General features: G+C 51.0%; 1 protein-coding gene across 1 annotated transcript in view; it reads left to right on the top strand.

Moving 5' to 3' along the window:
* The window catches only part of LOC111836691 (dynamin-like GTPase OPA1, mitochondrial), a 28,300-nt gene extending 13,511 nt beyond the window's left edge, over positions 1-14,789 (top strand). Inside the window, exons 18-29 of the mRNA XM_023798203.2 lie at positions 963-1,027; positions 1,289-1,365; positions 2,380-2,545; positions 2,636-2,788; positions 2,883-2,991; positions 3,870-3,949; positions 4,929-5,069; positions 5,216-5,332; positions 5,885-5,978; positions 6,200-6,310; positions 12,973-13,045; positions 13,456-14,789. Coding sequence (XP_023653971.2) covers positions 963-1,027; positions 1,289-1,365; positions 2,380-2,545; positions 2,636-2,788; positions 2,883-2,991; positions 3,870-3,949; positions 4,929-5,069; positions 5,216-5,332; positions 5,885-5,978; positions 6,200-6,310; positions 12,973-13,037 — 1,178 coding nt within the window. The 3' untranslated portion in view covers positions 13,038-13,045; positions 13,456-14,789. The remainder of the gene's footprint in view (positions 1-962; positions 1,028-1,288; positions 1,366-2,379; positions 2,546-2,635; positions 2,789-2,882; positions 2,992-3,869; positions 3,950-4,928; positions 5,070-5,215; positions 5,333-5,884; positions 5,979-6,199; positions 6,311-12,972; positions 13,046-13,455) is intronic.
* Positions 14,790-15,365: the final 576 nt, after the last annotated feature.

The following is a 15,365-nucleotide window of genomic DNA, read 5'->3' as shown; positions in this document are numbered from 1 at the left end:
GAAATTGTTTTGGGTAATCAGAATCGTAATCTTTATTGCCACACAATCAAGGTCTGTGGAAGTCTTTGTTGGCACATTTTGCTACTGTTGGAGACACCATGACAATAGACCAGTGTTTCTCAACCCAATGCACGGGGAACCCCGGACAGTCCACGTTTTTGCTCCCTCCCAGCTCCCAGCCAATCAGGAACACTGGATACCTGGTACAGGTGCACTGAGAGCTGGGAGGGACCGAAAATGTGGACTGTCCGGGGTTCCCCCGAGGACTGGGTTGGGAAACACTGCAATTGACAGTTAAAAATGATGGTATAACATAGACAGAGTATAAGACACGAGATTAATTATTTATTACTTAACCAGGGAAGCCATTAAGAACAATTTCTTATTTACAATGGCGGCCTGGGAAAAGGCAACAAGAAACAAAAGATACTAAACGGAGAGGAGTGCATGACATGTGTGGGATAAATGCAGAGGTTCAGTGCACCGCTGAAAGTTGACATGGGTACAATACAGCAATCAGTGTTAATGTTGTAGAATGTGAATTGCACATGATGAGCCCTGAATATTTGGTATGGCATTTTAATTTATAACAGATGGAGTTTGAACTTGCAAACAGCCAGTGCATGCATATTTAAAATCATCTTTAGTCTGTGCATATCCACAGCAGAATGAAATAATAAACGGCATGAAAAAATTCCGGTGGGTCTTCCTTTATGGGATCACCAGGGGCTCGATGATGAAATCTGCGTTGCAAACGAGGGCGGTGGGCTTAAGGTGACCCTAAGGTGACCCTGTCCCCCACTTTCAGAGGGGCAGTGAATAACCACCATGCATCTCCGAGCTGATGATGTCATCCTGGCATACCGATTTACGATTGGACCAGGAGGCACGGTATTGATCCATATGCTGAACGTGTGGGTGTTTGTCTTCTCATGGTTTTCATTTTTTTTTTTTTTTTTTAGCATCCCGGTTCAACCTGGAGACAGAATGGAAGAATAATTACTCTCGTTTGCGAGAGTTGGATCGGGTAAGAGAAAGGGGAGGCTGGTTGGATGCTTGCTTTCTGCATTGTAGTGTGTTAAAATCAGACTTACCGCCTGCAAATGATACCACGGAAAGTAATTTGATTTGTGAGCCAAATCTTAATAAAATCCTGTATGTTATGCAGTAATTAGGCTGAAAAAATATGTTATTGCAATAAGACGTACTAAAATTTGCAAATGTATGATTTGGAGCAGGTTTTAAACTTTTCAATGTGTAAACTGAAAAATTACATTTGCTTTCACAGAATGAGCTCTTTGAAAAGGCCAAGAATGAAATCCTGGACGAAGTCGTCAGCTTAAGCCAGGTGACGCCCAAACACTGGTAAGCAGCCTGTTCTGTCCTCCGTGTCGGACTCTCTAAAGGTGTGTCCGCTCGTTCGTTATCGTAATGAATTGCTCCCAGTTCCGTGATTTAACAATACCACCCAGTGATGTGTAATTTCCTGGTTTAATCATCTGTTACACATCATTTGGGTTAGGCAGGTGTCCAGGTTATCTCACGAATGCTGTTGGATACAATGGATAAGACACTATTTATATGCCTGTGGAAGAAAACGATTTTGCAGAGAGTGTACTGGTAATGGGAGTGGATCTGGAATGGATTGGGGTGGGGGGGCTCTTGTGAAATCCATTAATGCAGCCCAATCGATGGGATGATGGATGACCTTGGGGTGGGCTGGGCCTCGCTGCGCTTCTGCACTGGGTTGGACTGGCCCTAATTGAGACGTGCATATTGATAAGTTGGTCCAGTCGGTGCTTGAGGACAAAGAAACATGAGCAGCCCTTTATGATAAATGAGCAGGAGATGTGAAAGAAACAGCAGAGTGCTGGTAACGTTACGGTGGCTCTGCGTTGGCCGGGTCATTTCTGTGGCTCCCGTCAGCTACGGCTTCCTTACTGTAGCTTCAAGGAATGTAACATGGCCGTTACTTTATCACTGCTATTTATAACCTCCTTGTTTAATCTCCGTGTAAAGTGTGTGGAGAGGATATCCTGTATAATATTTCTTATCACAGTCATTCACTCTGTGCACACAACCATAATGTATCATTTTTTGTGTATTTATTTTCTCCTGGTTAGGTACTAACTGTATTTCATATGACAATTAAGTCTCATCTAATCTAATCTAGTCTAATCTAATCTAATCTCATCTCTTTCTGCACGGCTGATTGAGCATTAGTGTGTAATACTACTGTTGATGTGTATTACTGTTCTATTAATTAATCACTGAGATTACTGATCCTTTGATCACAGGACCGTATCCTTAATTAGTACGCCACCTGCTGCTCAAAGTGAATACTGTGCGCTTATTGTTAATCCCTCCCCTCACTTCCAGGGAGGCAATCCTGCAGAAGAAACTGTGGGAGCGAGTGTCCACGCATTTCCTGGAGAACATCTACCTCCCAGCCGCCCAGTCCATGAACTCTGGGACCTTCAACACCACAGTGGATATCAAGCTGAAGCAGTGGGCCGACAAGCAGCTGCCGCATAAGACCCTGGAGGTGAGGATGCGGCGTGGCGTGACGATTGCGCCCCCTGTGGGTCAGGCGCCAGCCTGGGCCTTCAGCTCCCTGTGCGTGTGCCGCGTGCAGGTTGCCTGGGAGACGCTGCAGGGGGAGTTTGGCCGTTTCATGTCGCATCGCCAGGGCAGGGACCAGGACGACATCTTCGACAGGTTGAAGGAGGCTGTGCGGGACGAGAGCATCCAGAGGCACCGCTGGAGCGAGAGCGCAGAGGACAGCTTGGTGAAGGCCGTCGCCACCATGGCATCCTCCGCCGGGCCGTGAAGAGCGAGTGGGTGGGGAGTGACGGGGTCTCCTGCGGTCTGCTGCCTTTCAGAGGGTGATCCAGCAGAACACCCTGGAGGACCGCTCCATCACGGACAGGCAGGAGTGGGACGCGGCCGCCCGCTTCATGGAGGAGACCCTGCGGGCACGCCTGAACGATAGTATGGCGAGGGGCACGCGCACACACACACACACGCGCACACACACACGCGCACACACGCACGCACACACACACACACACACACACACACACACACACACGCGCGCGCACGCACACACGCACACACACACACATACACACACACAGCCTTCAGGTCTGGGTCTCTGGCTGGATAACTTGATAAAGTAACGTGCGTGCGTGCGTGCGTGCGTGCGTGCGTGCGTGCGTGCGTGCGTGCGTGCGTGCGTGCGTGCGTGCGTGCGTGCGTGCGTGCGTGCGTGCGTGCGTGCGTGCGTGCGTGCGTGCGTGCGTGCGTGCGTGCGTGCGTGCGTGCGTGCGTGCGTGCGTGCGTGCGTGCGTGCGTGCGTGCGTGCGTGCGTGCGTGCGTGCGTGCGTGCGTGCGTGCGTGCGTGCGTGCGTGCGTGCGTGCGTGCGTGCGTGCGTGCGTGCGTGCGTGCGTGCGTGCGTGCGTGCGTGCGTGCGTGCGTGCGTGCGTGCGTGCGTGCGTGCGTGCGTGCGTGCGTGCGTGCGTGCGTGCGTGCGTGCGTGCGTGCGTGCGTGCGTGCGTGCGTGCGTGCGTGCGTGCGTGCGTGCGTGCGTGCGTGCGTGCGTGCGTGCGTGCGTGCGTGCGTGCGTGCGTGCGTGCGTGCGTGCGTGCGTGCGTGCGTTGCTAAGGGAAAGCTTACCCTTGTCTCTTGTACTCAGGGATCAGCTGGCCACTGTGGTCCTCTAGAAACAGCCGTATGTTGGTGTATATAACGTTCTTCTCATAGCTCTTTAACGGACAGTCGCCACACTCTTGCCTTTTGTGTGTGGAGTTCTGGGTTGGGCCTTTTCAGGACCAGCAGGTGGTGTCTTTTTTGCTTAATTCCACCCCAGCGGAGGCCATCATCCAAGACATGGTCGGCCCTGACTGGAAGCAGAGGTGGCTGTACTGGAGAAGTCGATCCCCAGATCAGGTAAGTCCTGACTGTGACCCCCTTCCCCATCCAGGCCTTTACCTTTAATTCCCAGACTGAACACACATAATGCAGAGAGACACAAACTGATAAGGCCTGTGCAGCCGGCATGTTCCGCCGCATATGTGTGCAGCCGGCATGTTCCGCCGCATATGTGTGCAGCCGGCATGTTCCGCCGCATATGTGTGCAGCCGGCATGTTCCGCCGCATATGTGTGCAGCCGGCATGTTCCGCCGCATATGTGTGCAGCCGGCATGTTCCGCCGCATATGTGTGCAGCCGGCATGTTCCGCCGCATATGTGTGCAGCCGGCATGTTCCGCCGCATATGTGTGCAGCCGGCATGTTCCGCCGCATATGTGTGCAGCCGGCATGTTCCGCCGCATATGTGTGCAGCCGGCATGTTCCGCCGCATATGTGTGCAGCCGGCATGTTCTTCCGCATATGTGTGCAGCCGGCATGTTCCGCTGCGTGTGTGCAGCCGGCATGTTCTGCCACATATGTGTGCAGCCGGCATGTTCTGCCGCATATGTGTGCAGCCGGCATGTTCTGCCGCATATGTGTGCAGCCGGCATGTTCCGCCGCATATGTGTGCAGCCGGCATGTTCTTCCGCATATGTGTGCAGCCGGCATGGTCCGCTGCGTGTGTGCAGCCGGCATGGTCCGCTGCGTTTGTGCAGCCGGCATGGTCCGCTGCGTGTGTGCAGCCGGCATGGTCCGCTGCGTGTGTGCAGCCGGCATGGTCCGCTGCGTGTGTGCAGCCGGCATGTTCCGCTGCGTGTGTGCAGCCGGCATGGTCCGCTGCGTGTGTGCAGCCGGCATGTTCCGCTGCGTGTGTGCAGCCGGCATGTTCCGCTGCGTGTGTGCAGCCGGCATGTTCCGCTGCGTGTGTGCAGCCGGCATGTTCCGCTGCGTGTGTGCAGCTCTTGAGGAGCGTGTGATACCACGGGTGCGTGATCGCGCTGTGTGTTTGGCCTGCAGAGTGTCTGCAGCGAGACCCGCAATGAGCTGGAGAAGCTGTTGAGGCTGCGTGAGAACCACACGGCGTACCTGGCCAGCGACGAGGTCACCACAGTGCGCAAGAACCTGGAGAGCCGGGGCGTGAACGTGGAGCCCAGCCTGGTCAGCCCCCCCCCCCCCCCCATGGGACCATGTGTCCTTCAGGGTGGCCTTCTGTGCTTTACACTGCCAGTGTAATTGATATATCACATTTCACCGAGAGACAAGGGACCTTTGTGTACCGTTTGCCATCCTTACTTTCTTCCCAGATAAAGGACACTTGGCACCAGCTGTACCGCCGTCACTTCCTGCAGAGGGCGCTGCTTCACTGCAGCCTGTGCAAGAGGGGCTTCTACTACTTCCAGCAGCGGTTTGAGGACGCTGAGGTGAGCCCAAAGGAGCTAATCTCTCACTGGACCCAGTTTCCGGCAGAGCCTGCAGGTACCAGCAGGTACCTGACGGGTAACCCGCAAGTTTTGGGGGTGTGATGGCTGAAAAATATCTATCTATGTAATTTTCAAAAGGCCTCGGGTATAGCGGGTTTAAATGGCAAAATACGCCATTTTTTTTTACATAGGCATAAGCCTATATTTCCCATTGAAAATAAATGTTTTTTTCTGTAATTATTTGGCTATGGGCCTGTGAGCCAATAAACATTTTTGTCCAGCTAATCTAGTAGACTGATTGTAATTCAGCTGTAGTTTGGGTTGTGGAATCTCTTTGAAGCAGGTTGGGCCAAGTACAGAATTACATAAGAGCTTCTGTCGGATAAGGGTTCGTATGCAGTTTTAAGCACTGTGAGTACAGGCGAGTGGACCCATGCAAGACTCTGGTTTCCAGTATCTACTGGCAAGTAGGATGAACATGAAGGCATTTCAGATTGCAGACTAAATGCTGTGAGTTGAAGTAAGCGTGATGTGATGTGATGCTGGTTGCAGATGGACTGCAATGACGTCGTGCTATTCTGGCGCATCCAGAAAATGCTGGGAATCACGGCCAACACGCTGAGGCAACAGCTGACCAACTCGGAGGGTAGGCAGCATGGAACCGTCCAATCTGGCCCAGATGTAGACCGTGCGAGAGCAGTCGGCACTCGGAGTTAGACACCCCCACCCCGCTTTGCTTTAACGCTAACTCCCAGAATCGCACGCACTGGGACTTGCGTAAGAAGTGAAGAAGCGTCGTCTCACATTGATCGGGAAGCAGGGTCTCTGTGCCAGCAGCTGATTAGTGCTGTCATGCCCCCCCCCCAGTGCGGCGCCTGGAGAAGAACGTCAAGGAGGTGCTGGAGGACTTCGCCGAGGATAGCGGGAAGAAGGCGGAGCTAATCACGGGCCGGCGAGTGCAGCTGGCTGAGGAGCTCAGTGAGTGTGATTCCTAAATATTGCTCTTTAACATGTTTATGAATTTTCTTAAACATTCTGGACCTATTGACTACAGTGGCCGCGTTGTACTTCGAATGACCAATAGAGGGCAGCATTGGTCATCTTATGGTACCGCTGCTTGGGTTTCAGATGAGTTTTAGGTGAAATTGTCATTATTTTGCAGACTTAGGAAACGCTGGCTAGGCGAGGTTACTTGAAGGCCAGCCAGGCTGTTGCTCACAGGTGCCTGTAATTGTCAGAGTCTCATAGACGTGCTGCAAATGGGCCCTGAAGACAAACAGAGCGTGCCTCGTGATGGCAGGCCCAGGCTGGCCCGCACGCGGCCCCTGCCATGCGGCCCCCGCCACACGGCCCCCGCCACGCCGTCTGTGTAAACACGGCCTGCCACCCAAGCTCCAGGCCGCACTCGGATACCAAACACAAGGCTGCCGCATAATCGCTTCTTCTCAGATCAGTGACTTTTCGTAAGTCACGCTGTTCCGCTTCAAAACCTGGGGTTAATGGCAGCCCTAGCCAGACACATCAGCCCCGTGGCGGAAAACCTCAGCCGATTGTTGTGGTTTGGAGCCGCTGGTGGGCCCCGGCAACCTCGCGCCGCGTGCTTTTGGAAGCTGGACGCGACAGGAAGTGGACCTGTTTGGAAACACGGCGCTTCCTGTCTGTGGGTGAGGGGAGGTGACTCAGCCACAGGGAGGGGTGCATTCGGGACACGACTTGCGGTCACGGATGACCTTCAGCAGTGGGGCGGGGTTATTGTCACTGGCCGGGAAAGCTTCTCCGTGGGGGACATACCTGCTTCCATTGTCCGCTTCGGGCCAGTAGGGGCAAGTCCGGGCACGTCCGTCGCCCCCGGGGCTATTGCTAACACACAGTGCCAATGGGGGCAGCCTCAACTGGGCACATAGCAACCCACTGTGTGTGTGTGTGGGTTTGTGCTTGTATATTGGGGGGGGGGGGGCTGACCTCTCCCACGCCAAAGCGTCCTTAGAGACCCTCACACGCAGAGACCATCTGAGGCTTCAAAATCCCTGCTACTGAAGTCATAGATCCTGGGAAAAGTTTGGAAATCTCTATCTATCCTTTGATGGTTTGGATATTTTACATCACATTTATTTACCTGATACATTTATTCAAAGCGATGTACATTTTGAGAAAGCAGTGTCAATCAGTGCCAGGAGCGAATGAGAGTTAGTCTTGCTCAAGGTCCTAAAAGTGAAATCGCTCTGCCAGCCCTGGGATTTGAACCAGCAACCTTCTGCCTATACCCTCTGAGCCACAAACAGCCTCGAAAAATGTCTTCATTTGTAATAAGTATTTAAGGGCTGCAGGGCCAATCCAACCTTGGTGACTCCGTGATCCATCGCTGGGGGGAGTTTCGGGGTTATGAAGCCAACGGCTGTCGTAAGAATAGTACCACGATGGTGTGCATCTCCAGTATTTAAGGCTCAAAGATGGGTCAGTCTACAGACATTTCTGGATTCCTTTCGTCAGTACCTCTTTAAATAAGCAGGGAAAGACGTTGACGCGGTGCACGACGGCGGTGTGACGGCAGCCACTTGGCTGTGCATTTCAGGCTGCTTTGATGTCTCTGTTCGGTCATGAGAGGGAAACCTGAGCTCGGCACTTTGGTCAGAATGAGCCTGGGGTGTCCTGAACCTTCCTGGAGCAGCGGTATCCCCTGGGGTGTCTCGCACCGCGACCTCTGCTTGACCACTCTGTTTACTCACGGCACACTTCCCGTTCGTCCACTGCCAGGCCGCAGTGTCCATTTGGACCGAACTGGGCGGGGTGTGGGGGGGGGGGGGGTCCGGTTTCACTTCTGGAGCGGCACCATGAGCACGGATCGCACCCGAGGTCCTCGGCGGTGGTCTGACAGGGCGAGTCTCGGTGATTAGGCCCGCTTGCCACGGCATGTCAGCCCAGGGTGCTGTCACAGGACACCCCCCCCCCAACCCCCCCACGGCTGCCCGCCAGCTGAACTGTGAGGAGCGCCCCCCTCCCCAGCCCCGCAAGCCCTGTCTCTTCCCTGTAATTAAATGCTTCTTGTAGATGGGTGGAGCTGAGTGAGGGGGGCGGGGGTTTGGGGGGGCGGGGGGGGAGTTCATTCCGTCACACTCCACTCCTTGCACACCTGGACCTTCCCGGGTTGGGCTGGAGCTCCCTGCAAGGGGCGTTATTAAGGCTAAAGTGAGCTGAGGTCAAGCCGCCCTTCTCCCATGAAGGCCCCATTGTGTGCCTGTCAAAGCAGGGCCCCGGGCCCCAGGGCACCAGACACCCCCGGCGTGATGCGCGTGGACTCAGACACGGACTCGCATTCCATACACTGATTCCTTAGGGGCGTGAGCATTTCCAGAGTGTGCTGCAGTGTGTGAATAACTAAGTTTAGCTTTTGATTATTTTAATGCCCCTTCTCAGGTGACTGAGACGACCTAACGCCTATTAAACTCGCCCAGTAGAAACCACACCATCTGCCAAAGGTCTCCATCTTTTCATCACTTCATGCCGAATTTGAGCTTCTTTATTTAGGGTGCTTTTCCACTGCACCAGGTACCGACAGTACAGTACTTCAAAGTGGTTGTTTTCCACTGGTATAAAAACTGATACTGGTGCCGAATGACATCACAACGCCAGGTGGGGTTTTTTTTACTGAATTTGAAAAATGGCTGTACTATATTATATGGCTGGACGATGTTCGATATTAATACCAGCATTACATGTCCTGCACATATAAAACTTGGATGTCTTCCTTTGTACGCGCATACATTATTTTTTTCATTTTTTAATTTCATTTATCGTTTTTTTCTGAGTTTGTAACTTTTTTCAAGATGGTGGTTGTATTATGTTTCAGAAGCAGGTGATTTGCTTAATCAAAGATCAAAGAACACATGTGCAAGTCCCACCCCAAATACCAAAGTACCACTAAAGTACCACAGCTGGTTTTTTACTTTGGCTACTGAAAATTTGGTACTGGTACTCAACCAGAAGTACGGAGTACTGAAAGTACGGTACCTGGTGCAGTGGAAAAGCCCTTAAACTTGAGGCTGTGTCTACACCTGTAAGTGCGTCTCTGTGGTGATTAGTGCGTCTCTGTGGTGATTAGTGCGTCCTCTGGCGCTGCTGTCTTGTCAGCATTGTTGTTCTGTCAATAATAAGCTTAAGTGCATGATAACTTTACCTTTTTATACCTTTTGGATTTGCCTTTTGCTGAGGGGTTAGTTCAGAAACGGGTCTTTAAATGTTCCAAAGATCAGTCCTGCTCCTCTCTCTGGTGCACAGTGCAGGTGAGCACTTTTAGGAATCCTCTCTCTTCTGATCGGCGGGTCTGGACCTGGTCCCTGTCTGCAGTATGAACCGGATCTCTGTGTTTCGCCTCACTGCGTCTCCTGGGTTCTGTTTTAACAAACGGCTCCTGTCTCGTGTGTTAAGTGGATTAGGCGTCGCACCCCCGCCCCTCAAGCCTCAGCCCCCAGGGCTCCAAGCCCTCTATCCTTGGTGCCTGGTAACCTGCCCCGCTGTGGGCGGGGCCTCCTCCTCTTACGGCCCAATCAGGCATCAGTTACGGGCTTTCCCAGCTTCTCCTTCTGCCAGGCACCCAGGAAGCTCACGGCCCAGGACAATGGGGACCAGAGATTTCATTTCACGGGGCTGCGGGGGGGTTGAATAGAGGGTGAGGGTAAGGCCCGATTTATACTCGACGCCCACAAAGCGTACACATATGCATCATGGCCGCCACGCATTTTCTGCGTCGGTTCCGCGCATTGTCTGTGCAGCTACGTGAGGAATTAATGCGACGTGTATGTAAGTTGCAGTACTTCCAGAAATCAGGGTGGCAGTGTGGTCACCTTTTGTCACAGGACAGTGTGTTTATACAGTTAGTAACTGTACAGTTATCATTAAAGTAACATCTGATTTTTTGAGAATGAATGGCTGGAAGTACTGTATATTTTCAGAGGCAAGAGAAAATATTGCGAGCCCTATTGTGTCCCTCAGTGTACGGCATCTGGCAGTTTGTTTCCCAGAAAGCAGTATCGTGTGCGAAGTACAATGAAATTCTAACTTGCCTACGTTCATAAGCAACGTTATTTTTTCAATACAGTTCCGGTATTTATAAATCTTGGTTATAAAATTCGCCGAGAGTGTTGGGTTTGCGTTTACTTTTATACTGTTATAGGAAGCAAAACTTAGCGAGCTGTGCAGTTTTGATGGCCGATCCTTTTTAGGATTATCTCGTTTATGTTTAACATTAGTTTAAAGTGTAAAGGCAGTGATTTGTACGTCACTTCATACAAAGTAATTGACACCAGAAACGAAGGAGCTGACCAAGATGGTGGACACGATGTTTAATGTAATTGCGTAAGTATAATCAGTATATTGCTTGCGTTGTGTACGCCTCTGTCGCTTACGCGTCACATGAGGTATATCGCCGTCCTGCACTGTCCGCTTGAAGGGGAAATCGGCAGTGCAGGGGATTATGGGAATATTCGCAGCCAGATAATGGAGAGTCTTGGATTAATGTATCTGGCAGCTTCTAACTGAGACCCTAAATATCAGCATGAACCATGACCATACCTGGCAACCCTTCCCATTTACCCCATATTATACCCCCCCTCAGAAAAATCTGCGAGTATACTTGTAGCACAATAACACACTCTGCTGATCACTTTTCATCATCTCTCACTAGTGTCTTTCTCTCCCCTTTATTTCCGGCACTTTCCGTCCTTTTGCGGCCTCTCGCGCCTTCGCCATTTCCAGATGGTGCCGCTCACCGCGCCCATATCCACTGTGCTTTGTTTGACTTAACTTGGATTATCTGCCCGCAAATGATTTTGAGAAATGATCTGAGCCCCCCGCCCCCCCCCCCCAGGGATCCTGTCCCGTGTCCAGGATTGGAAACACTTCCACCCGTTAATCACTGAAAGCAATGACCCAAATCCAAACAAACATTGCCGCATCAAAGGGAACTTGAGAAGAACCCTAACAACACCCAAATAACTGGGCTTTAGCACCCTCTCCCCCCCCCCCCACTTGCTGGAGGTTCCGCGGGTCACCGGCTGGGGTTTGTTGTCTTTGGTCGGGCCCTGCCGGTCAATGCTCTAGGTGCCGGTTCCGCTTAATTTCCCCCTTGCACCTGCAGGCCCTGGCCAGCCGCTGTGGGCCGATGCCTTCGTACCCCATCCCTGCCTCCGTGCCGCTACGTCGAGCGTGTCCTGCGCGCGTCGATGGTCTCCGAGCGCAGAAAAGGGGACACTCTCCCAACTCGCCCATGTCCATTTTCAAGGCTCCGAGGATACCTTCAGGTTTATCCTGCAAGACAGTGTTTCCCAGTTCGGTATTCGGGGTCCGATAGAAAGTCCACGTTTTTTGCAAAAATGTAGATTTTGTGGCAGGGAACTCGGAGAGAGCAGGAACACGGACCGACTGTGGGTCCCTGAGGGCCGGATTGACAAACACTGATATATAAGGAATAAAGCAAAAATCTTAATTGGATTAGAGGTTTTATTTTCCCCTGGACAGCAATGGGTGTTTAGCTGCGTTGCGAGATGTCACATCATGAACAGATACATAGATTCTTTATTAATCCCAAAGGAAATAACAGGTTTATAGTAGCTGAATACATTTACAGAGTAAAACAGACATTTAGATGTTAATAGATGGCGATTATAGACGGTAGCGATTAAAAATAGACATCAATACCAGGTACAGTGCAAGAAAGGTCAAGGAAATTATAATCCGGAATTCTGTAGTAAAGGTTCAGAAAGAATGAAGAATTTCGCACAGCGATCGAATGAAAGTTCTGTGAATGAGCATTTAGTGCAACCATGGCCAGTTGTGTTCATCTTACTAAGGGGATCAGGTTTCCCCAGAAACCTGTTTGTGCCATAAATCTTAAGAATGAGTTTGTTGCAGCATAGCACATTTCCATATGCAAGTCGGATATTGGCTCAGAGGGACCAGGGTGTGGAAGTAATCCAGAGTGGAGTGAATGACATGGTCCAGCTGATGCTGCATCTGACGTGTAATAAAAAAAGAACATCCTGTGTTTGGTCACTGTGCCATGCAATAAAAGTGTCTTCTGCTACACTCAAGATCTGTGGCCTTGGGGAACTGCGTGCGTTGGGCCAGGAAGCCTGCCTGTTTACATATGGGGCTCAAAGGCCGTCTCAGGACGCTTAGGCAGGAAGCACAGCTGTTTACAAACAGGAGCGAGAGGTCGTTTGCCAATGGAGCGTCTAGTGGGGAGGGCGGGGCCTGGAAGCGCAGCCTGCCAATAGAGCGTCTAGTGGGGAGGGCGGGGCCTGGAAGCGCAGCCTGCCAATAGAGCGTCTAGTGGGGAGGGCGGGGCCTGGGAGCACAGCCTGCCAATAGAGCGTCTAGTGGGGAGGGCGGGGCCTGGGAGCACAGCCTGCCAATAGAGCGTCTAGTGGGGAGGGCGGGGCCTGGGAGCACAGCCTGCCAATAGAGCGTCTAGTGGGGAGGGCGGGGCCTGGGAGCACAGCCTGCCAATAGAGCGTCTAGTGGGGAGGGCGGGGCCTGGGAGCACAGCCTGCCAATAGAGCGTCAATCATGCCAATCATGAGCCACATTCAAGAATTATTTGCAATTAAGAAATTCTTAATGTATAATGTTTCTTTTTTTTCCAGAGAAAGTGAGAGAAATTCAAGAGAAACTTGAAGCGTTCATTCAAGCACTTCAGCAGGAGAAATAGCTAAACCGGTAAATGTTTAAAATCTTCCATCAGCTATGAAACACCACTGAAATCACAATAAAATAAAAAACATCAATCACATCTCTCCCGTTCACAAGGGTCCCCCTGTAATGCCTTGGAAGGTAACATTAGCTTTGGATAAATGATAGTGACATAACATTTTGTCTTCAGAATGCCTAAAGGCTTTTATAGTTTGACTTCATTCACCTTAAAGTTGCATGGAGACTTATACGGTTGGTTACTGTTCTTAACTGAATATTCCTGTCCTCCAAAACAAATCTACCCAACTCTGTTTCAGAAACCCAGGATGCTAAATCGATCACTGAAAGGACACTGTTCTCAAATGACTGATATACATGTATGTTTTTTGTGAATTACTGTCTGCTGTTTTCTCTGTCTCGCATTGCATTTGGTGAAGATGGATCTTTACGCAGTGCCTGATGGGAAATCACGGATCGCGAGCGCTTAACCAGGGCCACGCTGCCTTCACGACCCAGCGCTAATGAACGCCGAAGGTTCCGTTCCTGGTCTTAGCACGTCTTTGCCAAACTGGCTTCATTTGCAAGCACTGTTTTCGTTTTGGGGGAGGCAGAAGATGGTGAGCTTCTGCTGAAGGAAGATCCACCCCCCCCCCCCCCAATCCATTTCAGGAGCCCAAACCTACTGCAGCTTTTGGCCCTTAAACCATGTCACACATGTTCTTGATTGGACTCGGGGTGAGGTTCTGCTGCCCTCACGGCTGTCAGGACGCTGGCAAACCCCTGAGCCGTCGTCCTCTGCCCTTAGATTTATATGACCTCCCTGGAGTGAGCTCTCCCCCGGCTCCTGTACGGCCCCTCGCCCGTCTGCCGGCTACAGGGAGGCTGGATCTGGAATCCTCATGGTCATAAATCCCCGTCTGTAGGCCGGACGTGTGACGGAGGGGGACTTGCGCCTCCTGGCTGCCATCGCTGGCCCGCGGAAGACATCCCTCATCCTGGCGAGATGCTTTTGCACTTCGTCAGGTCATGCGTAGACATCTTGCTCCATGTTCAGTATTTGTGTCACAATAATCCAGTTTTATCATATATTCTTAAAAGAAAAACACTGAGTTAAAGTCATGAATTGCACTAATGGTAGCTCTTGATTCAATAGCACTTGAGAAAGTGATGTAATTGTTGGAAGTAAAAATAAATTGAACAAAACAAATCTTCCTTTCTATCTTTCCGCTTTGCACATGCGTGTAACACAAACTGTGCAGAGGGTAACGTGGTGGATTTGACCAGGTGTTGTGCTCTTTGTGTATCAGTGTGGCCTTGTGGATTTGATACCCTGTGTCCATTTTTGGATTGGGAGACTCTTACACCTTTGACGTGGTTAAGACTGGACGTCTCTTCTGTACCTTCCAGCATCCCACCTGGTTCTCACAACCATACTAAGGCTTATAGGCACACCAGTCCGGCTTCAGTCACAGTGCCAGGACAGGCCTCGCGCTCTCTGAATCCCCTTCATCATTACAGCTGTTTCCACTACTGCCATCTAGGGCAGCGGAGGGGAATAGCGCCATGCAAGCCCTCAGCATTTTGTCTGTGTATGTGAGGTGAATATCGCGAACCCCGTCACTGCTAGGGCAGTCGTTGCGCTGCTCATTTCACGGTGTTCCATATTTTGACTCCTCTTTGATTGTCTTGCACGTTGCAGCAGTCGCCCTTATTTATTCCTTGTGATTGTGTCGCACAATGATAGTTAATAAAGTGATGCTTTTCTATCAGACTATTTTGCTTTCTCCAGCTGCCTGTTCGTTGTCCAACTGTTTTTCTTGTGAACAAACACCAAGAGCACTTTCATGACAGAGGACACTATTCTGTCCCTAGCGGGGGGTAACAGGTATGTAGTAATTAGCAGCCACACTGCAAACAGAGGAAAAGTAGCAAGATTACAAGTCCAGCCACTTCACAGGTGGATCTGAAAGGACGTGTGTGGTGCACATGATCAAGGAAGAGGTGAAGATGGATGGATGATGTTTCATTAAATCCAAAGGAAACTGAAGGTTTTCAGTAACTCAATATACATTTTTACATGTTAAGAAGACTTTTGTACCACAATATCCACAGAATATTACAGATATTATTCTTGATGCACCTAACCCTAACCCTAACCAATGTGCTATAATTTAGGAGGAAGAACATTTGAAATAAGATGTTGCGGTGAGACGTGAGGTTCTGGCAGTAGCAAATGGGACATGGGAGTCTGTTTGACCGCTGGATCCCGCGAGGAACCTTTAAGCTGCAGAGTCCTACCCCCCTCACTTTATGACTTTGTTCTGTTTTTTACATAGAAGATGTCACC

Source organism: Paramormyrops kingsleyae, chromosome 21 (assembly GCF_048594095.1).
Source record: "Paramormyrops kingsleyae isolate MSU_618 chromosome 21, PKINGS_0.4, whole genome shotgun sequence".
NCBI lineage: Eukaryota > Metazoa > Chordata > Actinopteri > Osteoglossiformes > Mormyridae > Paramormyrops > Paramormyrops kingsleyae.
Note: the sequence above shows the minus strand (reverse complement) of the source record. Positions and strands in the feature narration are given on the sequence as shown.